At 39.2% G+C, this 24,177-nt stretch overlaps 1 protein-coding gene across 1 annotated transcript in view; it reads left to right on the top strand.

Annotated features, from left to right (window-relative positions):
• The window catches only part of LOC145447837 (uncharacterized), a 113,178-nt gene that overhangs the window by 62,329 nt on the left and 26,672 nt on the right, over positions 1–24,177 (top strand). The window contains exons 11-14 of the mRNA XM_080326114.1: positions 2,105–2,217; positions 18,235–18,360; positions 20,944–21,022; positions 23,904–24,022. Coding sequence (XP_080182240.1) covers positions 2,105–2,217; positions 18,235–18,360; positions 20,944–21,022; positions 23,904–24,022 — 437 coding nt within the window. The remainder of the gene's footprint in view (positions 1–2,104; positions 2,218–18,234; positions 18,361–20,943; positions 21,023–23,903; positions 24,023–24,177) is intronic.

The raw sequence follows: 24,177 nt of genomic DNA, 5'->3' as shown, positions 1-24,177 counted from the left end.
TCACCAGTACTCGTGAGCACATTCATTCTACTCTACTGGGAATTGTTAGATTTTCCTGTTGAGCTGAATGAGGTATCGTCTTGGAAAATTTATGGCACGTAAAAAATAATTGAATATTCGGGCGGGCCTGATGAAATAATTTCTTCGTTGCATGTCATTATTTCGCGACCTACTGTCTGTTATATAGTGAATAGATTATGAAATCGCTTATTCGTAGTAAACTAAAAGCCGCACACGATTCCTGATTGATATTTCTTCACCGGAAAACAATTTTTCTCTGTGGAATGGCATTTGTCTCGTGGGGTACTAACAGATTGCCAGGACGGCGAGATTCGGCGCCAGCCATTTAGACACCTATGGACATTTAAACACGGATCTATCGGTTTTCGGTCAACAAACCTTTTAGGCCCAGGTTTTCTCGCTTCCACATGTGGCCCGCGAGAAGGTTTTGAGTGGCCCGCGAGGTAATTTCCGAAATTGGTAATGTCATAAAAAATGAATTGCACAGATTGTGAACTTGCAAGGCCAACCAAAAATTCGATTAGTCTCGCCGCAACACTTGAGATGTGATGACTAAAATATCAGTTACGACGCATTGGCATTTCCATGAGCCAGTCACATTTTGGTAGATCTTCGTACACTACAATAAAGCAGAATAATTTGCGATAAATTTATCAAAAGTAAATATTTTGTACACGCTTCGCGCAACATGTTGTCACTCGACCTCTTGCTTTTAATATTGCTACCCCTTTGTGAAAATGAAAGAACTCCTAATGTATCAGATTGAGTCTAACTATATTCTCGATTACGAGACAAAGTGTCGTTCAAATATGCGACCTAGCGTTTGTGCTCGCAGAAAGACCGTCGACTATGAAACCTAGGCACAAAATGATTTACGCATGTTGGTCGAAGCTTTCGAAATTGATATGTCCAGGCGCTGAATAGTCCAGTCCTGGCAAACTGAGCCCAGCGATAAACTGCAGGCCCACAATATAGTCAAGTGACTATATATTATTGAGCTATGAACTTCGAAAAATTTTCGCGCTTGGCGCGGCTAGTGGTCCGCGCAATATTTCGTAGATCGAATGTGGCCCTTGGCTGAAAAGGTTGGCCAGACCTGGTCTAAACTGCATAATGGCTGGTGTGTCGTGGCGCGGTAATGGCTGACGCCGAAATGCCTATTTACGGGAAAAGAATAACCCAATAGGCAAGACATTTAGTGGCCCTAAATCGCGCAAGGCGCGAAAAGAAATTTAAAATGTTTGGGAAAAAATGCAAAAAATACTCTATAACTTATGTTCATTCGTGAAATAAGTTTGAACACCCTTCAAGCTTGGCAGCTATATCCAATTGTCCAGTTTCGAGTACCCAAGTTAGGCTACGGTCCTGCACAAAATGAATAAATTGAAAACGAATTATCGCGCAAACTGTGCGGTTTAGCGAGGAAGCTCGTACTTGTCGTTCGCATGTCGTCAAATGACATGTCTTGAACTTCAAGTCAAATCGAATATGTTTCCAGCTCTAATGTTACCTCACGAAGTTCTGAATCAGTTTAAAATTCGATGTTTTATATATTTTATAAATGGACAAGTCTTCAACATCTTGCATCTTGAAATTAAGATAAAAAATTGCAATATACCTCGCGGACCGGCAAGAAAGTCGTCGCGGACCGGCACCGGTCCGCAGACCAGCGGTTGAGAACCACTGTTCTAGAATATAGAACCCCTACTTATCGCCATTGTGATATAATGCTTTATAATAAAGGATATTCAGGTGAAAAACAAGACCATGGACTTCGAGGTAACATTTTGGAATCATTTGCCTTGTTTGGCCAACGAAGGATCTGAAGGTTTGAATCCAGCCCGTGACGCTAGTTGAGTTTGACACCAATGATCTTAACAAAATCATCTAGAGATCCATCTCATAAAAATGTTCCCGGTTGGCTAAAAATGTAGGTCGAAATTCTTGAAATGTGTAGGCCTACTGTTATCGCATATAACTAAATTTTATTTCGCAGTCGGCCTATTGCAAATTTGCTTTTCCGTAAAATACGTATGAAAAGACATGAGATGATGGGTTGATCCATTTCCAGCTTTCTTTTCAGATAACGAGAATCTACCTCTTGCCTCGATTATGTGTTCGCTTCTTGAAGACTCCTACGACGCGGACACGATAAGAGTGTCCGAATGTAAAGCTATAGAGACTATCGTGAATCAGGTAATGCTGGTGAAATTCATATCAACTGATGCGTGACCTGTTTTACAATTTTGGCATAGTGTCCTGCACTGGTGTAGACACAGATTAATCACAAGGCTTATTTCCTTTCACCTCAGCCCGGAAGCGATGAGGTCGGTTCCAAGTGCTATCACGTCGCAGCAGGCTTGTAAACAACGCTGTGGGATCGGAGTCAGAGATTCGTTCAATTTTCTCTTGTTGTAGTCAGAGTCGGAGGAATTTTGTAGCATTCTTTGGAGTCGGAGTTGGGGAAGCATATACTGTCTGGACTTGGAATCGGAGTTGGTTAGAATGTTCCAACTCCGACTCCAAGTACTTTGAAATCGAATCAAATGTTACTAGTATCTCACGTTGTCGAACGATCACAAAATTATAATTACTCTCTTTGACTTCTGTTTATTTGGTATAATTTCCTAGCTGATCCCCAGGGATGTCGAAGTCGGGTGTCTGTGAAGATAATGTTAGGAGTCGGAGTCGGTATATTGAAATCGTCTGGAGTCGGAGTTGGAGTCGGTGGTAAAAGGAACCGACTCCACGGCCCTGCTTATAACCAGGTCACAAGGTTCCGAGTCGCAGGTTATTCTCATTTTTATAGTTTTGACTCGAGTCAAGTAGAGTTGTTTTCAATCACCACCGATATAATATATATATTATAATACCGATATAAAATAATATATATTTCACGCTCATGTGCGCTCACATCTACCAGTTGGAATCGAGTCAAATTTGGTGTGCAGGGTTTTTTAGGGAACCTAACAATTTAATTAATGAATCCGTAGAAAAAAATTATTTTTAAACAACCCTACAGTTTAGTCTCTAGTTAAAGTCATGCTCAACTCATTTTTTGATTCAACTCATTAGTCTCACTCTTAGCCAGAGACCACCATTAAAGAAATACTTCTTTGTTATCAAGTAGATTTTGCCTGCTTGAGCTACTTTCTCAAGTGGTTATGATTTTAGACTAATTCCACTTCACATTTTTCATTTTTTATCGAAAAATAGGCATTGAATACTTACTTTTTTGCGTACTTGGAAATCGCTACTTCGGCTTGTACTTGACTGTGAATATACCTCGCTACTTTTACTTATACTTGAGTACCAATGATTACAACTCCGACCAGCACTACTCCTTGTAGGTTTTTTCGAAACAGATAAAATAGTGAATAGATTACATGAAGATTCAATACACAAAGTGACTCAAGTTTAGTCGAGTCATTCTGCACACTTATGAAAATGACTCGAGGCAAGTCGAGTAACAGAACAATTACGACTCGAGTCATTACAACTGTGCATTCCGGATAAACACGATAGCGTGATACGCTAAAGCAGTAAGCGCACTGCCTTAGAGTAGCGTTACCATATGTCCCCTTCTTTAGGAGGATTTGTCCTCCTTTTTCAGGAAATCGAAAATTTCCTACGAAGATGCCTAAATGTACTCTTTTTTGGAAATTCGTCCTCCTTCATAGCTTTGACAGCAAGACTAAAGTAGTTATATAGATCGCTCGCGAACTAGCGTTGTGGCTTATGGGCGCGGTGGCACGGTGCCGCGAAAACTCGTGGTGGCATGGTGACCCTTATCTCTTATGGGTGCGGTGGCACGGTGCCATTGTGTCTTATGGCGGGGGTCGCATGGTTACCTTTTCAGGTATAGGCTGCGGCGGCACGGTGTCGTGAAAACTCGTGGTGGCATGGTTACCTTTTCAGGTATAGGCTGCGGCGGCACGGTGTCGTGAAAACTCGTGGTGGCATGGTTACCTTTCCGGGTATAGGCTGCGGCAGCACGGTGTTGTGAAAACTCGTGGCGGCATGGTTACCTTTTTAGGTATAGGCGCGGTGACATGGTGACCTTTCCGGTAGAGATGATTTGACTAACGTTGTGGGTATAGGTGGCGGCGGCACGGTGTTGAAAATGCATCAGGTATGGTAAATAGCCATGTGATTGGTCCTTAGTTAATGTGTATATTCCAAATTACGGCGAGTACGACAATGATATATCGTTATTCTTATGGACGCGGCGATGATTCGTACTTTCGGGTATAGACTGCGGGCGGAATGTCGTACTTTCAACAAAAAAGGCGTGAAAATAGTTTGCAAAATCTAGGAATTACTCTCATGGTAATGTTTGAGTAATTAGATTACCCCAGAGCCGGCGTAGACTGCGATTCGAATACCAACAATAACCACGTTCACATATTAACACTCCAAATAGGCGTGAAATAGTTTGCAAACCCTGCGTTCGCTGACAAGATAATGTCTCGGACATAACCATCTTTAGCGACTTGGTGTTACAGTCATATCGATCACTCACGCGGTGAAATTTATGTAAGCAGTTTGGCACGGAACTTGATTTCACTCGTAAGATTTAATAAGTATCGAATAACAGACCGCCAGTGTCGGTAACTTGAATAGCGACAAATTGTCACTTATTTCCGCTCTAACCCTAATCCTTTGTGAAGTGAACGCTTATTCAAAAGGGTGTGATATAATTTTAAAATCCAACGACCGCTCACCGGATAATACTTCAGACATAGCAATCCCTCATGCCCGCTCACAAGGTAATATTTCCGCAATAAGTTTGTCACAGAGACGATGATTCGAAAACCAACAATTTCACACTTTCTGGTGGTTGCTATATGTTTCACGCCTCCGGAATAGTGTCTGACTTTAGTTGCGTGATAAGATCCATGAAAATATTCAATCAATGCGTTAGTTCGTCAACTTGAAATGAAACTTACTACACAGCTCTAGTTGATTCGTATCTGAATGTGTTAATTCGGTACAATTCTAATTAATTTGAGAAATCTTTTCGTGATCTTTTGATTCGACTGTAACCTGAATATTACTGACGCCGACTTTCAGCCACATTGAATTATTCGCACATTCCGCGCCGCTGTTTTCACACCTATAGAATCAATACCAACTATAACTCTACAAGAATCAAGAATCACAAGTATGTGCATTATACAGTTATTATCTTTATCAACATGAATTTAAACTCTTACCAAAAACACGCAACTAATCATTTGCCAACTCTAGCATTACCAAAAAATTCAGGTATTGTTGATTGAAAATCCTTGAACCCGTATTATTAAGAGTGTTATAGTACGACGTCGGAATCCACTCGCGAGATGTACTAAAGGTAAATCCAGATAATCCAAAATGAAATATTTGGACTTTGACATAGTCTGAATTGAAATAGATTGACAAACATGACTAACAACTTTCAACCCAGTCATATTTAGAGATTATACGCACATTGATTCGAAACAAGTAATGAAACATTACAACTCTATTCGCGACCTGTCTTTACGTTTGTCAAAGAGAGTTTCAGAAATATTATCACTATGACATCTCAACATTTTAACATCTTGCCATCAACAAAAGAGTAAAATACAAAAACCTTGTCAAGTCAATCCGTTTGTAACTCACCGAACCAAAGCAAAAAGTGTCTATACGAAAAGTAGACAAGACTACGCAAGTGATCACTACAACCCACAAACATATCAAGTTCGGTTTTAGGCATATGCCACCAACTCGTCTTTTTTGTTCAACTGTTAAAGTCGTTACCATGCCGCAAGACAAAGAAATTACTATGCGGTATATTTTGTAAGACAAAAGTAATTACTTCTCGGTGTCGGCGACTTGAGGTTAACATAATATATTTGAGTATACGACATTTGAAAGTATGACCATCGTAGTTTCTTACAATCGAACGCAGGTGTTATATCGAAAATTATCGTGATGTAAACATAAGGATTGTCACATCGATTTAACATATGAGATTTCGTAATGGTCTATCATGACTTGATTATTAAATTATTCGCGTTAATTAGACCCGGTGTTGTGGTAAAGGTTATTATGACAGCAACAAACTTTTCAGTACCGTTGTTATTAACATATTGAGTTGTAAAACTATGCGTGTCTGAAATGTTCTTTAATGGAAAATTATTCCACCTTGGAACATATCACCCTGCGTATCGCGGATATCAGAAAATATTTTACAAATGTAATTGTCTCCACTAACCAAGACTAAAGATGAAACAACAATTTCCTTTGTTAAACAATAACCGGTACAATACTTTATCATCGTAATCAGCAGTGAGAATTGAAACACTTTCGCACATTATCCGGTGTCAAGATATCACACTGGGTGAATTGACATACAGCCGCTTGATTAATACCTAATCCATTCGCACCATTTCACATACTTTGATCATTACAAAAGTAAATTGGAATATGTTTGCTAGATGCATTCAATTCAGTTAGAAATATCTGGTACACAACAATCGTAATATCAAGGAAGTACTTGCTACGCTGTAATCCACTTAACGTGTTTTGCATTGTTGTTCATTTGTAGTATTGATTGTTTTTGAACCCCCAAATAATAATTCCAGACATGAAACCAAACCGCTGAAAGTCGTTACCATCACAACGAAACAATTTGTACGATGTTTTTCAAATGCATCCTATAGTTAGGTGTACTAGAATTATTTGTGTAACACATACACCGACAATGCAATCGAAAATTTTTCCGTTGTCATTCGCTAAAGTAAATGTCATCACAATACTCATCAAGCTGTCATCTGTAAATCAAGATTACATCCAACTTGTAACTGTATCGTTTAACTACCGGGTTGCATCAGTTTGCTATTTTTGTCATTTAGTGACTGCTGAACATACCAAACGATACACATTCACTTACGAAATACTGTGTTGGTCGTAATTTCCATCATCGTGATAATCGAAGTACATTTGTTTCGAGTTCATAACAACCGACTACTTTTCTATGACCCGATATATTTTTGACAAGTTATGCTTAGAAGATTGGTGCATCTCGCGAAAAATAATATACCACTCATATTGATACTGCTACTCCATCGACCGGTATTTTCAAACGAGTCGATTTTCAACCGAGCAAAATTTATTACTCGAGTTGTCCTGCTTACTATATTTAAATGTAAACTCACCCGTCTTTCAACAACAAACAATGATAAAAAGTACACAAGCAAACACAACAAGTTTTACTTTTGTAGGACACTAATTATTATTCCACGCATCTCATTTCATACTAAGTGTATATGAAAGATATTCATGGTACACGAATATATTCGCTCATGCTACGAACATACGCAATGATTGGTGACGCTTTCACACTATTTCGATTTAGTGTAACAAAAACAACAACAACAATTTTCACTCTCTTGACTTATGAAAACAACAGAAGAATCTTTATTCAATATTTTTTTTTTTTTTTGTCAACTAGTTACTTTTTCATGAGACCCCCACTACTCTTACAAAAGTACGAAAGATATTTACATCACACAAAGTAATCAACTTTACTCGATATTCCCATGCTACGAACCTGTACAATGATTGGTGACGCTTTCAAACTGTTTCGTTACCTCAAGACCTTTATTGTCTGAATGGTTGTTCATGTATCTTATTAATCAAATAGTTCAACACACAACAATAGTACGAACAGAAACATCAGAGTTGTTTACACAAAAGTTTGTATGCGTACAGTATGCGAATACCATGTGTAAGTCGAGCGCAATTGCGGTATCCATCCAAGTTTAGTTAACACAAATTCATTACAACGGAGCCGCGTAAACTTTCGTGAAAGAAAAGCATACCCACTTCCCGAGGGGTCTGTCAATGTCATAACAATAAACCAGATACTCCAACAACAGAGTACATATGTTTCTAGTCACGATCCTTACATCTTTCACATAGATCAATCTACTTTGCTATCGAAAAGTACTGAGTCATCATATGGTTATCCTCACTAGTAAAACATACTATCATACAAAATGGTCGTTATAGTTTGCACACCAACGGTACATCGTACAAGTAACAAGTCTCGAGAATCCAGTTATTCAAAAAACGTGAAAGTATTTCTAGCCAAGTCGTTATGTTGACGAAAGCGTATATTGTAATATCATGATCGATTTGCATTCGTTGGCCACAAACTGTCACTACTCTAAATAATTCTTTTTCACTCAAACACAAACGCATACTTGTCACCATTCGTTTTCATCAAGCACGGGTTCAGGAAACTTACTTACTACGACATGAATTTTTATTTTTATGTTGTGTAAATAGGTAATAATTAATTCAAGTAACACTATATCAACATCATCGACTTGTGCTAATAGATTTACATGCGGTCTTGTGGTTTTCGTCGGGACATACAGCACGAACTAACTGTAGACTCCTCTCTGTTGTACAACTACTCGGTAATCGAAATGCATTAACATGTAAACAACGATCTTGTTTCGTCACACCAAAAATATGTTCACTATCGCGATACTCCGCACAAGACGTGCATAGCCTTTTCACACTCGTAATAGTATACCAACGTCAAGCGATAACGTTTAACAAGACCAACGACACTGAACCCACGACGTTTACCTATGTAAAATTACCACTTTCACTTGCCAGTCCATCGTTTACCTGACTAAACATATTATTTTCCTTTGGAGATCTGACGTTTACCCAGAGTAAGAAACCATTTTCACTTGCCAGTCCATCGTTTACCTGACTAAACATATTATTTTCCTTTGGAGATCTGACGTTTACCCAGAGTAAGAAACCATTTTCACTTGGAAATATATTTTTTCCTTGGCTAACAAACCTTTTTTCACTTGGAAATATATTTTTTCTCTGGTTAACAAACCTTTTTTCACTTGGAAATATATTTTTTCTCTGGTTAACAAACCTTTTTCACTTGGAAATATATTTTTTCTCTGGTTAACAAACCTTTTTCACTTGGAAATATATTTTTTCTCTGGGTAACAAACCTTTTTTCCCTGAGCAACAAACCATTCTCACTTGGTGATCCGTCGTTTAGCCGAGTAAAAATATCATTTTCCTTTGGAGATCCGGCGTTTACCCAGTGTAACAATACATTTTCACTTGGAAAAATACTTTTACCTAGAGTAACTAATCATTTTCTCCTGGGTAACAATCCCTTTTCGTCTGGAAACTATCATTTAACTGAGTACCAATACCGTTTTCACTTGGAAATACATTTTTTCCCTGGGTAACAATACCATTTTCGTTTTGAAAACTGACAACCACACCGGTCAATTTGATATTTTTGTATATTGTTACAACAAACAGTGACGGAAATATACACAGACAACCGGTTTCAGAGTATACCCCATCGGTCGTATCACGTCAATATCATCGGTTAACCACATACAATATACTCTTGTACACCGAAATGCACGCTTTGGAAAATTGGACAATAGGCTGCGATAGTTATGTGATGTCCGGGTTCGTGCTTTAGATTTTCCAGAGTCAAAATGTCTGAATAAAACACCTCCTCGACGACGGTTGGTATGTGGATAACGGTTGGATTTATGTCACCCATCGCGATAACAATTCCTGGTCGAGTTTTCCACCGGCATGTTTGCTATATTGTGTCTTTATTGGTCAATGTATGTCTCGACATTCAGTTTGAAATCGGAAATGATAAAGTATGTAACCGGATCCGGATATCAACTCTGAATCGATAAACCAATGAACAATATTCAAAGTAAACATGTCACACCCTGTGTTTCCACGAAAAAATACCATCCAGACATACGTCGCGCTTGTTTGCCCACACCAGTATACGCGCAAATGGAGGTGTGTGACATTGCATGCAATGTGTTGGTATACAAACATCGATCCACAGACATTATCATAGTCGGTAGTTTTGATGTAGATCGAATGTCACCCGATAACAATACCAATAAGCCACATTGCAATGACTCTGAGTCAATCTGAAGCAGGACATACAGACACACAAACATGGAACCGTAACATGGTTTATTCGCACGACGGTGAAAGTGAACTATACAGCATATACCAATAGAGCGTTCACAGTCGAATATGCGAACCACGCACAATCACATACCCTGGTTTTTGTTGGATATGTACGAAACCAATAAATCGATACATTTCTGTTCCTTCTACGTCAATAATACAAGCGTCATTCCAATGCATCGTTCGAATGTAAGGTTCGTCGGGTGTAAAATCCATGTCAAATAACACCAAAGTGTGCTTTCCGTGTTTTATTATTCCCACCGACGCTTCTTGTCTGTGTCGTAACACTATGGTGCGGGGAGTTGAAAAACGATGGATTGTGAAACGGATTGACATGACCAACAGAATCGACGTCAATAGACTTGTGACGATGTCGTTTCAAAATGATACCGATCTCTTGTGGCGACGACCGTTTCGAAATGTCACCGGACGAACTGGACCCTTACGATGATGTGTTTTATGATTGTGTGTGTGAAATCGCGAGGTAGTGTTCTATTGTGGTGTACGATTGCAGTCTTCATTCCACAGAAACATACCTTATTGGATCACAGTATCAGTCCGAGATTTTCAGAATCACTGTTCACGATATTTATCTGGAGTCGTTATGTGGGAGTAGCGACATCCTTGCATCGTGACTGAAAGACTGATCACAATCATTTCGAGCACCGTACTTCGATAGTTCACATTGGTGAAACGCTGCAGTCTCAGCGGAAAACTTCGGTCTCGACAACACGATGGATATTGACCCATGTATCCAATTGATCTGGGACGTCTGTCCGGAGATAGGGTCATGACTATCTTGTAATGTTAAAACGCGATAAAACCATCGAGTAAATCAGTGAACGGTGTCTGTATGTCCTGCTTCAGATTGACTCAGAGTCATTGCAATGTGGCTTATTGGTATTGTTATCGGGTGACATTCGATCTACATCAAAACTACCGACTATGATAATGTCTGTGGATCGATGTTTGTATACCAACACATTGCATGCAATGTCACACACCTCCATTTGCGCGTATACTGGTGTGGGCAAACAAGCGCGACGTATGTCTGGATGGTATTTTTTCGTGGAAACACAGGGTGTGACATGTTTACTTTGAATATTGTTCATTGGTTTATCGATTCAGAGTTGATATCCGGATCCGGTTACATACTTTATCATTTCCGATTTCAAACTGAATGTCGAGACATACATTGACCAATAAAGACACAATATAGCAAACATGCCGGTGGAAAACTCGACCAGGAATTGTTATCGCGATGGGTGACATAAATCCAACCGTTATCCACATACCAACCGTCGTCGAGGAGGTGTTTTATTCAGACATTTTGACTCTGGAAAATCTAAAGCACGAACCCGGACATCACATAACTATCGCAGCCTATTGTCCAATTTTCCAAAGCGTGCATTTCGGTGTACAAGAGTATATTGTATGTGGTTAACCGATGATATTGACGTGATACGACCGATGGGGTATACTCTGAAACCGGTTGTCTGTGTATATTTCCGTCACTGTTTGTTGTAACAATATACAAAAATATCAAATTGACCGGTGTGGTTGTCAGTTTTCAAAACGAAAATGGTATTGTTACCCAGGGAAAAAATGTATTTCCAAGTGAAAACGGTATTGGTACTCAGTTAAATGATAGTTTCCAGACGAAAAGGGATTGTTACCCAGGAGAAAATGATTAGTTACTCTAGGTAAAAGTATTTTTCCAAGTGAAAATGTATTGTTACACTGGGTAAACGCCGGATCTCCAAAGGAAAATGATATTTTTACTCGGCTAAACGACGGATCACCAAGTGAGAATGGTTTGTTGCTCAGGGAAAAAAGGTTTGTTACCCAGAGAAAAAATATATTTCCAAGTGAAAAAGGTTTGTTAACCAGAGAAAAAATATATTTCCAAGTGAAAAGGTTTGTTAACCAGAGAAAAAATATATTTCCAAGTGAAAAAAGGTTTGTTAACCAGAGAAAAAATATATTTCCAAGTGAAAAAAGGTTTGTTAGCCAAGGAAAAAATATATTTCCAAGTGAAAATGGTTTCTTACTCTGGGTAAACGTCAGATCTCCAAAGGAAAATAATATGTTTAGTCAGGTAAACGATGGACTGGCAAGTGAAAATGGTTTCTTACTCTGGGTAAACGTCAGATCTCCAAAGGAAAATAATATGTTTAGTCAGGTAAACGATGGACTGGCAAGTGAAAGTGGTAATTTTACATAGGTAAACGTCGTGGGTTCAGTGTCGTTGGTCTTGTTAAACGTTATCGCTTGACGTTGGTATACTATTACGAGTGTGAAAAGGCTATGCACGTCTTGTGCGGAGTATCGCGATAGTGAACATATTTTTGGTGTGACGAAACAAGATCGTTGTTTACATGTTAATGCATTTCGATTACCGAGTAGTTGTACAACAGAGAGGAGTCTACAGTTAGTTCGTGCTGTATGTCCCGACGAAAACCACAAGACCGCATGTAAATCTATTAGCACAAGTCGATGATGTTGATATAGTGTTACTTGAATTAATTATTACCTATTTACACAACATAAAAATAAAAATTCATGTCGTAGTAAGTAAGTTTCCTGAACCCGTGCTTGATGAAAACGAATGGTGACAAGTATGCGTTTGTGTTTGAGTGAAAAAGAATTATTTAGAGTAGTGACAGTTTGTGGCCAACGAATGCAAATCGATCATGATATTACAATATACGCTTTCGTCAACATAACGACTTGGTGTAGAAATACTTTCACGTTTTTTGAATAACTGGATTCTCGAGACTTGTTACTTGTACGATGTACCGTTGGTGTGCAAACTATAACGACCATTTTGTATGATAGTATGTTTTACTAGTGAGGATAACCATATGATGACTCAGTACTTTTCGATAGCAAAGTAGATTGATCTATGTGAAAGATGTAAGGATCGTGACTAGAAAACATATGTACTCTGTTGTTGGAGTATCTGGTTTATTGTTATGACATTGACAGACCCCTCGGGAAGTGGGTATGCTTTTCTTTCACGAAAGTTTACGCGGCTCCGTTGTAATGAATTTGTGTTAACTAAACTTGGATGGATACCGCAATTGCGCTCGACTTACACATGGTATTCGCATACTGTACGCATACAAACTTTTGTGTAAACAACTCTGATGTTTCTGTTCGTACTATTGTTGTGTGTTGAACTATTTGATTAATAAGATACATGAACAACCATTCAGACAATAAAGGTCTTGAGGTAACGAAACAGTTTGAAAGCGTCACCAATCATTGTACAGGTTCGTAGCATGGGAATATCGAGTAAAGTTGATTAATTTGTGTGATGTAAATATCTTTCGTACTTTTGTAAGAGTAGTGGGGGTCTCATGAAAAAGTAACTAGTTGACAAAAAAAAACAAAATATTGAATAAAGATTCTTCTGTTGTTTTCATAAGTCAAGAGAGTGAAAATTGTTGTTGTTGTTTTTGTTACACTAAATCGAAATAGTGTGAAAGCGTCACCAATCATTGCGTATGTTCGTAGCATGAGCGAATATATTCGTGTACCATGAATATCTTTCATATACACTTAGTATGAAATGAGATGCGTGGAATAATGATTAGTGTCCTACAAAAGTAAAACTTGTTGTGTTTGCTTGTGTACTTTTTATCATTGTTTGTTGTTGAAAGACGGGTGAGTTTACATTTAAATATAGTAAGCAGGACAACTCGAGTAATAAATTTTGCTCGGTTGAAAATCGACTCGTTTGAAAATACCGGTCGATGGAGTAGCAGTATCAATATGAGTGGTATATTATTTTTCGCGAGATGCACCAATCTTCTAAGCATAACTTGTCAAAAATATATCGGGTCATAGAAAAGTAGTCGGTTGTTATGAACTCGAAACAAATGTACTTCGATTATCACGATGATGGAAATTACGACCAACACAGTATTTCGTAAGTGAATGTGTATCGTTTGGTATGTTCAGCAGTCACTAAATGACAAAAATAGCAAACTGATGCAACCCGGTAGTTAAACGATACAGTTACAAGTTGGATGTAATCTTGATTTACAGATGACAGCTTGATGAGTATTGTGATGACATTTACTTTAGCGAATGACAACGGAAAAATTTTCGATTGCATTGTCGGTGTATGTGTTACACAAATAATTCTAGTACACCTAACTATAGGATGCATTTGAAAAACATCGTACAAATTGTTTCGTTGTGATGGTAACGACTTTCAGCGGTTTGGTTTCATGTCTGGAATTATTATTTGGGGGTTCAAAAACAATCAATACTACAAATGAACAACAATGCAAAACACGTTAAGTGGATTACAGCGTAGCAAGTACTTCCTTGATATTACGATTGTTGTGTACCAGATATTTCTAACTGAATTGAATGCATCTAGCAAACATATTCCAATTTACTTTTGTAATGATCAAAGTATGTGAAATGGTGCGAATGGATTAGGTATTAATCAAGCGGCTGTATGTCAATTCACCCAGTGTGATATCTTGACACCGGATAATGTGCGAAAGTGTTTCAATTCTCACTGCTGATTACGATGATAAAGTATTGTACCGGTTATTGTTTAACAAAGGAAATTGTTGTTTCATCTTTAGTCTTGGTTAGTGGAGACAATTACATTTGTAAAATATTTTCTGATATCCGCGATACGCAGGGTGATATGTTCCAAGGTGGAATAATTTTCCATTAAAGAACATTTCAGACACGCATAGTTTTACAACTCAATATGTTAATAACAACGGTACTGAAAAGTTTGTTGCTGTCATAATAACCTTTACCACAACACCGGGTCTAATTAACGCGAATAATTTAATAATCAAGTCATGATAGACCATTACGAAATCTCATATGTTAAATCGATGTGACAATCCTTATGTTTACATCACGATAATTTTCGATATAACACCTGCGTTCGATTGTAAGAAACTACGATGGTCATACTTTCAAATGTCGTATACTCAAATATATTATGTTAACCTCAAGTCGCCGACACCGAGAAGTAATTACTTTTGTCTTACAAAATATACCGCATAGTAATTTCTTTGTCTTGCGGCATAGTAACGACTTTAACAGTTGAACAAAAAAGACGAGTTGGTGGTATATGCCTAAAACCGAACTTGATATGTTTGTGGGTTGTAGTGATTACTTGCGTAGTCTTGTCTACTTTTCGTATAGACACTTTTTGCTTTGGTTCGGTGAGTTACAAACGGATTGACTTGACAAGGTTTTTGTATTTTACTCTTTTGTTGATGGCAAGATGTTAAAATGTTGAGATGTCATAGTGATAATATTTCTGAAACTCTCTTTGACAAACGTAAAGACAGGTCGCGAATAGAGTTGTAATGTTTCATTACTTGTTTCGAATCAATGTGCGTATAATCTCTAAATATGACTGGGTTGAAAGTTGTTAGTCATGTTTGTCAATCTATTTCAATTCAGACTATGTCAAAGTCCAAATATTTCATTTTGGATTATCTGGATTTACCTTTAGTACATCTCGCGAGTGGATTCCGACGTCGTACTATAACACTCTTAATAATACGGGTTCAAGGATTTTCAATCAACAATACCTGAATTTTTTGGTAATGCTAGAGTTGGCAAATGATTAGTTGCGTGTTTTTGGTAAGAGTTTAAATTCATGTTGATAAAGATAATAACTGTATAATGCACATACTTGTGATTCTTGATTCTTGTAGAGTTATAGTTGGTATTGATTCTATAGGTGTGAAAACAGCGGCGCGGAATGTGCGAATAATTCAATGTGGCTGAAAGTCGGCGTCAGTAATATTCAGGTTACAGTCGAATCAAAAGATCACGAAAAGATTTCTCAAATTAATTAGAATTGTACCGAATTAACACATTCAGATACGAATCAACTAGAGCTGTGTAGTAAGTTTCATTTCAAGTTGACGAACTAACGCATTGATTGAATATTTTCATGGATCTTATCACGCAACTAAAGTCAGACACTATTCCGGAGGCGTGAAACATATAGCAACCACCAGAAAGTGTGAAATTGTTGGTTTTCGAATCATCGTCTCTGTGACAAACTTATTGCGGAAATATTACCTTGTGAGCGGGCATGAGGGATTGCTATGTCTGAAGTATTATCCGGTGAGCGGTCGTTGGATTTTAAAATTATATCACACCCTTTTGAATAAGCGTTCACTTCACAAAGGATTAGGGTTAGAGCGGAAATAAGTGACAATTTGTCGCTATTCAAGTTACCGACACTGGCGGTCTGTTATTCGATACTTATTAAATCTTACGAGTGAAATCAAGTTCTGTGCCAAACTGCTTACATAAATTTCACCGCGTGAGTGATCGATATGACTGTAACACCAAGTCGCTAAAGATGGTTATGTCCGAGACATTATCTTGTCAGCGAACGCAGGGTTTGCAAACTATTTCACGCCTATTTGGAGTGTTAATATGTGAACGTGGTTATTGTTGGTATTCGAATCGCAGTCTACGCCGGCTCTGGGGTAATCTAATTACTCAAACATTACCATGAGAGTAATTCCTAGATTTTGCAAACTATTTTCACGCCTTTTTTGTTGAAAGTACGACATTCCGCCCGCAGTCTATACCCGAAAGTACGAATCATCGCCGCGTCCATAAGAATAACGATATATCATTGTCGTACTCGCCGTAATTTGGAATATACACATTAACTAAGGACCAATCACATGGCTATTTACCATACCTGATGCATTTTCAACACCGTGCCGCCGCCACCTATACCCACAACGTTAGTCAAATCATCTCTACCGGAAAGGTCACCATGTCACCGCGCCTATACCTAAAAAGGTAACCATGCCGCCACGAGTTTTCACAACACCGTGCTGCCGCAGCCTATACCCGGAAAGGTAACCATGCCACCACGAGTTTTCACGACACCGTGCCGCCGCAGCCTATACCTGAAAAGGTAACCATGCCACCACGAGTTTTCACGACACCGTGCCGCCGCAGCCTATACCTGAAAAGGTAACCATGCGACCCCCGCCATAAGACACAATGGCACCGTGCCACCGCACCCATAAGAGATAAGGGTCACCATGCCACCACGAGTTTTCGCGGCACCGTGCCACCGCGCCCATAAGCCACAACGCTAGTTCGCGAGCGATCTATATAACTACTGACTAATGGATAAGCTCAACTAAAAACGCCATAAATGACGCGAAATCGGTGGTGCGGAAGTTCGAACGGGTCATTCGGGAGTAGGACTGGATATCCCTTTTTTTAGTCGAAACCACAGTAGCAGCTGTAGAAAGTGGGATAATTCGGGGTAATCTGGAAAGATGACCTTTTTTTAGTCAACATAACAAAATTTCAAATTTCAATTTCAAAATCAGCAGTCTTCTAGTTCGACAATCGTACTTTTATCGTTTGTTAAAAGTGGCCTCCTTCCCGGATTCCAAGATATGCTGACCCTACCCCGCCATCCTCCTCATTGCTCCTGACCTATGGCATAATTTGTCGTCGGCACGGAGTTTGCGACTGATTTGACGGGGTTCCAGATCTTAAGCAGAATAAAATTTATGTTTCCGCCATCGATGTCTCGGTAGCTTTTGATAGAAGCATTATTATCAAATCTCGCGTGCGGGTAGCCGGCTCAAAGATTGCCATGGTTCCCTTTGGTCAGACGGAGATAATGTCGAAGACTCAGACGCAGTGAGCCGTGCGATTTACCTGTGTCCACACCACTGCAGGTGACTACGATGTTCGGCAAGGTTATACGTCAGTTGCTAGGTCGGTTGGTGCAGATTTCTGTTTGATTGTAGTTCGCAATTTATCATTTCAAAAGTAGAGTGTTGCCTTATGTACAACGTTGTGTATCTCACTGAACTTAGCTATGGGTAGGACTACGGTGTGAAGCAAAGATTTGGCGGATTTAATATTTTTTGACGTAAACGCTAGTCCGGAATGGATTTTCAAATCCATATAAAAATAAAAATCCTCAATTTATTTTGTATCGAGTATAAATCCAATTCAAAATCCGGTAATGTCTGCATTGTTTTCGAAATTCGTTAGAGAATTTACAATTATCAGCAACCAAATTCAAATCTGGCTTCATAATTTTCCGGGTCCTTATTTGATGCAGATCCACATCCAAGACCTCGCGTCTTCAACTTTACCAACCGCAAACACAACTTTGCGTCCTGTCTTTTTCAGACGTACACCAACACGACATTGGAGACACTGGAATTCGCCACGGCAAACGTCACGGCGTTGAACGAAGAACTAGTCGAAGATGTGGCGGATTTTTTGAAAAAGATATCCGACGACGATGAGACAGTGGTGAGCAATATGGCTCCGTCTACACTAGGGGTTTTCAACCGGTGGGCCATGGCCCACTGGTGAGCCACATGGTCATTTTGAGCTAGGCCACAAAGCCATTTCGAAAAAAATTCTGGAGTTAGTAAAAGTTTAGTTATATTTATCATATTATCCCCGCAAAACATATATATCCTTATTGTCTAATTATACGTTGGCCACAGCAAGCTTTACCGGTAAATCGCGTAAATGAGACTTAGTGACACGCTGGATGTCACGATGTACAAGTCAGGTACGTTTGAGCTAAGCCCAAGGGAGGCTATAGAAAGTATGAGGCACCAAAATCTCTAAAAATATATGTGCTACGTCCAGAGGTGGTCAGTAACGAAGTACTTCTACTTTTTCGAAGTACTCAAGTAATTTTCCTCTACTTCTAGTACTTACTCAAGTAGATATGATGTTCGCTACTTCTACTTCGTAATATCTTGTGATCCACTTACTTACTTTTCGCTATATTCAGTTTGTCAAGTGGAAGTAGTTTAATCCTCCAATAAGAAAGATAGCCTGACGAATTTCGGGGCTGTTTTCACGGAGCACCAACATTTAATTTTCATAAACTTCAAGTAAAGCCCAGAACTTTTATTGCGCTTCGCGCACAGTAGTTTTGGAGTGTCAAATATATGTTTTCACGAAAGTATCGGTGAATATAATTTAGGCACCGGATTGCGTGGTTCCGCTCACACCGCATTGTCGCTCATTTCAAATATTTCATCACAGTAAATATGGCGGTCCATGACGCTTGAAACTACCGTTTCGCAATCTAGCGATTGCCTATCACTTCGTAATCTAGCAGCCCATGGCGTGTCCTAATCTGGAAAAGTGGACTCCGGCTTTTTTGAACATTACACCTGTTCTAGCAGACCACCTTTCTGGACAAAAGACGTGAAATATATATTACGCTTTTTGGGTATTTCTCTTTCACTTCAGAGTATCATACTTTAAGTTTTAATTAATTTCAGTTCTTTAGTCTGCAAAACATACATGTTGAAGTATAAAAGCAAGTGTAGTAATTCCTCTATTTTCCGAAAATAAAAGCTCCACTGTACACAATTTTACGATCAACCATACTTTTTATTATCGTATTCTAATCGCACAAAGTGTTGAAACCGTATTTGATACAACTTCTCCGTATTGCTCTTCGCCTAAACTATAGGGGCTTTATAACATAGGGTAGGGCGCCATGTCATGATATTTTCTAAAACGGGGTGTTCGAGTAAACTAGAGGTTAGTATCGCATTTCCGTATCAATACTATAATTTGCAACCCATGATGCCGACGAGTGCTTCTTCTGTCGGAAATTGATACCTCCTGAGATGCATCAATGCTGATCAAGCTCTCTGTACATCCCGCATAGTTCAATTTGCAGCTTTAGACAGTCCATGCGAACGAATAACGACCGTTTTCAAAACTACTTACTTACTTGAGTAGATTTAAAGTCGGCCAATTCTACTTGTACTTCAAAGAGTTTTAGGCTGCTTATGAAAGAAGTACTTCTACTCGTACTTGAGTAGATTTTTTCGTCGCTACTTCTACTTGAGTAGCATTCATGACTACTTTGGCCACCTCTGGCTACGTCCTACAATTGCACATGATTACGTTTAGTAAAATTTAGAATTTAGTTTCGCGTTCCGCGCGATTCACCTCCAGCTCTTATAATTATTGCTCTGTGCATGGTCCGAATTCCATATTTGAGAAGTGTCTCAACAGCCGTACTCCTTCCATGCCACCAAACAATGCGTTGGGATTGCAAACATTGTGGTTGCTTTACTTAATATTATTTGATATGACGATAAGGCTATTTTTCACTATCATCAAGAAGGACGTGTCTAAAAAAGAACCCGAAGTTGGTTCATTAATAGTGAACCAAATTCGAAAAGCCCACATTTACTAATAAATAGCGTAACCTACAGTCCGTCCAACTCATACGTAGTACGTGGGGGGGCATCGTCCCATCACAACTATACCAAAGGCAGAATAAAAGTTTGCTAGTGGTTTACTACAGTACACAGTCGGTCAATTATATTATTTTTGGGCAACATCATTATTAGTTACTGTATGATCCGTAGTATTCCATATTATCTGTATGCTCGAAAATGAAACATCCTGCTGAAAAGCAAGTGATATGGAGATAAAAATTTCCATACATACATCATTTGATCGGTCCGGCTCATGTGCGATCAAAAGGTAAAAGTTTGACACCCTTCTGCACACTTATACTAATGTTGCAGGCGCTCACATTAACATTTTGTGTATCACCAGAACCATCATCCAATACATTCGGAAGATAGTAATAAACATTACTTAGCCAGCAAGTGTTTCGACAACATACTGGGTGAGAGAAACTAATAGAGTTTGGTCAGCACAAATATAATATTCTCATCCGTGTAAACTGTGTCTTATATGGCACCGCGATTGGCATTGCGCCGAATTTTGACAGGCGGTCAATGGTCATATAAATTGTCTGGGCAGAGTTTGTTTGTATTGTCTGATATTCTTTTACCTGAAATTCATTTGCCACTCCTGTTTCATGTATCACTTCTGTTTCAGTTTACGGAGAAGCAAATAGTCGAAGCAGCGGCAATTGTGAGCCATCTGACGGAGCATTACGTAAACAAAAGCATCAAACGTATGTTACAAACCAGTATTTCTCGAACCTTTCTACACAACGCCCCCTTTACCAATAACACCGGTACCAAACGCCCCCTGACCCCTATCATCGTTCCTTCCTCACACAAGGACGTTTGCGCTTATGGCTTTATCCGGTTACTATAATTTGCGGGCACCATGCTACTCGTTATTTCTAAGTCACAACTTTGTAGAAATGTCGTACCAATCAATTTCCCCTCAAATGTCATTGTACTTCTTTGTGATACATTAGAATCTTTATAATTCATCAAACTCGTAGTACAGGCGTTAATAAATGTGTAGTTAATAAGCCTCGCTGGCTATGAATTACATTTCACTACGCTTGATTCCGACAATTTTTCGCTTAATTCGGATGCAGGTTCGCAATTCTTATCGTTAGGTTATGACACAATAAACAGTGCTTCGTTCGTTTTTACACGGGTCGAAAGAATAATGATTATGATGAAACAAAGGTTGTGTCAGCCTTATAGCCGGTTTTACGTCGATGCAATTCCGTCCATTATGCAGGCCTAGACGATAATGGTGCAGCTTACCGCCTGGAGAAAAGCGTTTTTGTTTTAATTTCCTTCTATTTTGTGGAGCAATATCAGGTGAAAATACTCGTTCCGCTCGAGAACAATTACTGTAATATTTGAACCCTAAATGTGTGTTTTGCACAGTAATATAGTAACTAGTATATAGTTATTCTTGAAGCGTTTGGTAACGAAATACAGTACTGTACGCAGCTGCAATTCAGTAAATACGTAACATGACAGTATTTTTAATGTGCTGTTTGTCTTTAGCCTACTACGCATGACCATGAACAGGGCCGTAACAGCACTTCGCCAGCCCCCCCCCCACCCCCCCAAAAAAAAAAAGAAAAACGTTGGTCTTGGGCCCCCCATAGGGTGATAAACCGGTAGAGCTGAGTGAGGTGTGTTTGAAATGGTAGGACCTCTTAATAACAATTAAACATCTTCGGGCGTATACCCGTTCGCAGGAACGAAACAGCACTTGGCCAGCCCCCCCCCCAATAAAGCTGGGGTCTTGGGCTCCCATAGGGTGATAAACCGACCCCCCCATCACGTTGTTTGCTTTTGTCACGAAATAAGGGTCACAGTTTAGTGAGCCAGCGCGAAGCGCGAATATTTTCGATAATTCATGATAAAATCGGTCAATAATATTGGGAATCGCATATATATTGCTATCAATTTCTTGTCCTCTCTGTTCACGTTATCAGATTTACCGGTAGAGCTGAATTAGGGCGGGCGGGCCCGTTGGTATGACTTCGTTTCATGATGTCATTTCGTGACCTCCTGTCTGTTATATCAAAAAATACAGAATCGCCCAAATGTACTAAACTAACGACGCACACGATTTCAAATTGGTATTTCTTCACTAGCATATAATTTTTCCCTGCGGAATGGTATTTGTCTTGTGAGGTTCAGATTGCCAAGACATGAGCATTCGGTGCCAGTCATTTAGGCGCCTATGGACAATCAAACCTATATATATTTTGCATATATAACGAAGTTTTCGGTCAGCGTAAGAGGGCAGTCCTTTTTGGCCCAGGTTTTCTCACTGCCGATCGTTCTGGCACACTTCTTGGAGTCGCATGTTACATGTCCTAAAACCTTAAATGTCTCGCCTACATGTCCATTTCGATAAATCTTGCGTATTTTGTCTTGGGGAAAAGTAGGCTACTAAATAATGAAGAAAGTCGGCAACTTTAAATCGCGCGCATAAATTGCATAAATTTGCATAAATTTTTGAAAAATGCTCTATAATTTATGCTAATTCGCGAAATAATTTTGGGCCCCCTTTGAGCTCGGCGCCCCCCCAATTGGGGGGTTTGGGGTGCGGCAGTTACGGTCCTGACCATGAAAAGAACAATTGATTTTCCACTATATTCGTCGAAAGTGCGCGGAGTCGACTGTATGGCCGTTACGGTTGATTGGTTAGAAAACTCAATATTGCGTACTAGGAGATGCACAAATGTATTTATTGATTGATTAATTAATTTCCTACACTTATTTCTTTAGTGCATACCGCCCCCTTTTGATCTCAGCGCATCCCAATCGCCCACATTGAAGCTACAGTGACCCAAGCGGGAGCCGGCGCCCACTTTGAAAACGACTGTTCTAAACAGTGCGTCTTTTAGGCCAGTGTTATCCCAACTGAATCTCTTATACTTCAAGATGTCATGAAATTTTCTCGCATCCCGGGTCTGCAATATTCGGTGGATGTAAATAATATTGTAATTATAGGAATTCATCTCATTGTCATGCATGGATTCATTCAATATAGACGAATCGTTTGGGTGAAATTAACGGGGACTCTGCTCCGTCCAATTATATGTTAATCTCAGATCCAGGAATCAACATTGCGACATATGTCAGAACGAAGAAGGATATTCAAGCGCCAATATAATGATAGTTTTTGAATGAACGATACAGTTTGCGTGTTGAATCAGAAGTTGGTCCTTGAATTAAAATCCAGATCAAAACGCAGAAGTATACTAAACATTCTGTCGATTGGTGATGATTGTCGGCGTGGTGGCCTTTGTGGTCAATATGATAATATGTTAGCGTTTCATGCATTGGTAAGTTACCGCTTTGATAAATTACCCTTATGATCTTTAAATTATTCAAATTACTTCCTGACTTTCACCCCCATGTCGCTTATCAAAGTGGTCATTAACATTGTCAACTAACCCGTTTAGACATAGCAACCTATCCTGTTACACATTCAACTCTCCACGTCGTACCGCCTATTTTGGCGCGTCGTATCCCCGAGTGCTAAACCTATACCACTGTTTCAGAACCACTGTAATTTTAGGGTAAGCTTGCAATGTTTTTCAATTTCCCATGCGTATATTTTAGCGACGGAACGAGCCACAGAAAAACAAGATATTGTGCAGTCGATAACGAAGATTTCAAGAAATCTGGTATATGAAAACACTTCCACGACCTCTGCATTAACGCCAGACATCAATGTTGAGGTTGGTTATAGGTTGCTGGGGATCACGACGCAGTAGGATCGATATGGTACAACGTGTCAATTTGATTACGGCGCTGTAAAATTGAATTTAGGAGCCGAAATTGTTGACACTACGTTTATTATACTGTAACCATGCCAATATTTGACTTTGCCTTA

Source organism: Botryllus schlosseri, chromosome 10, assembly GCF_051294905.1.
Source record: "Botryllus schlosseri isolate E-star chromosome 10, Bs_hap1, whole genome shotgun sequence".
Classification (NCBI taxonomy): domain Eukaryota; kingdom Metazoa; phylum Chordata; class Ascidiacea; order Stolidobranchia; family Styelidae; genus Botryllus; species Botryllus schlosseri.
The sequence above is the reverse complement of the archived record's forward strand: the minus strand, read 5'-3'. Positions and strand labels throughout refer to the sequence as shown.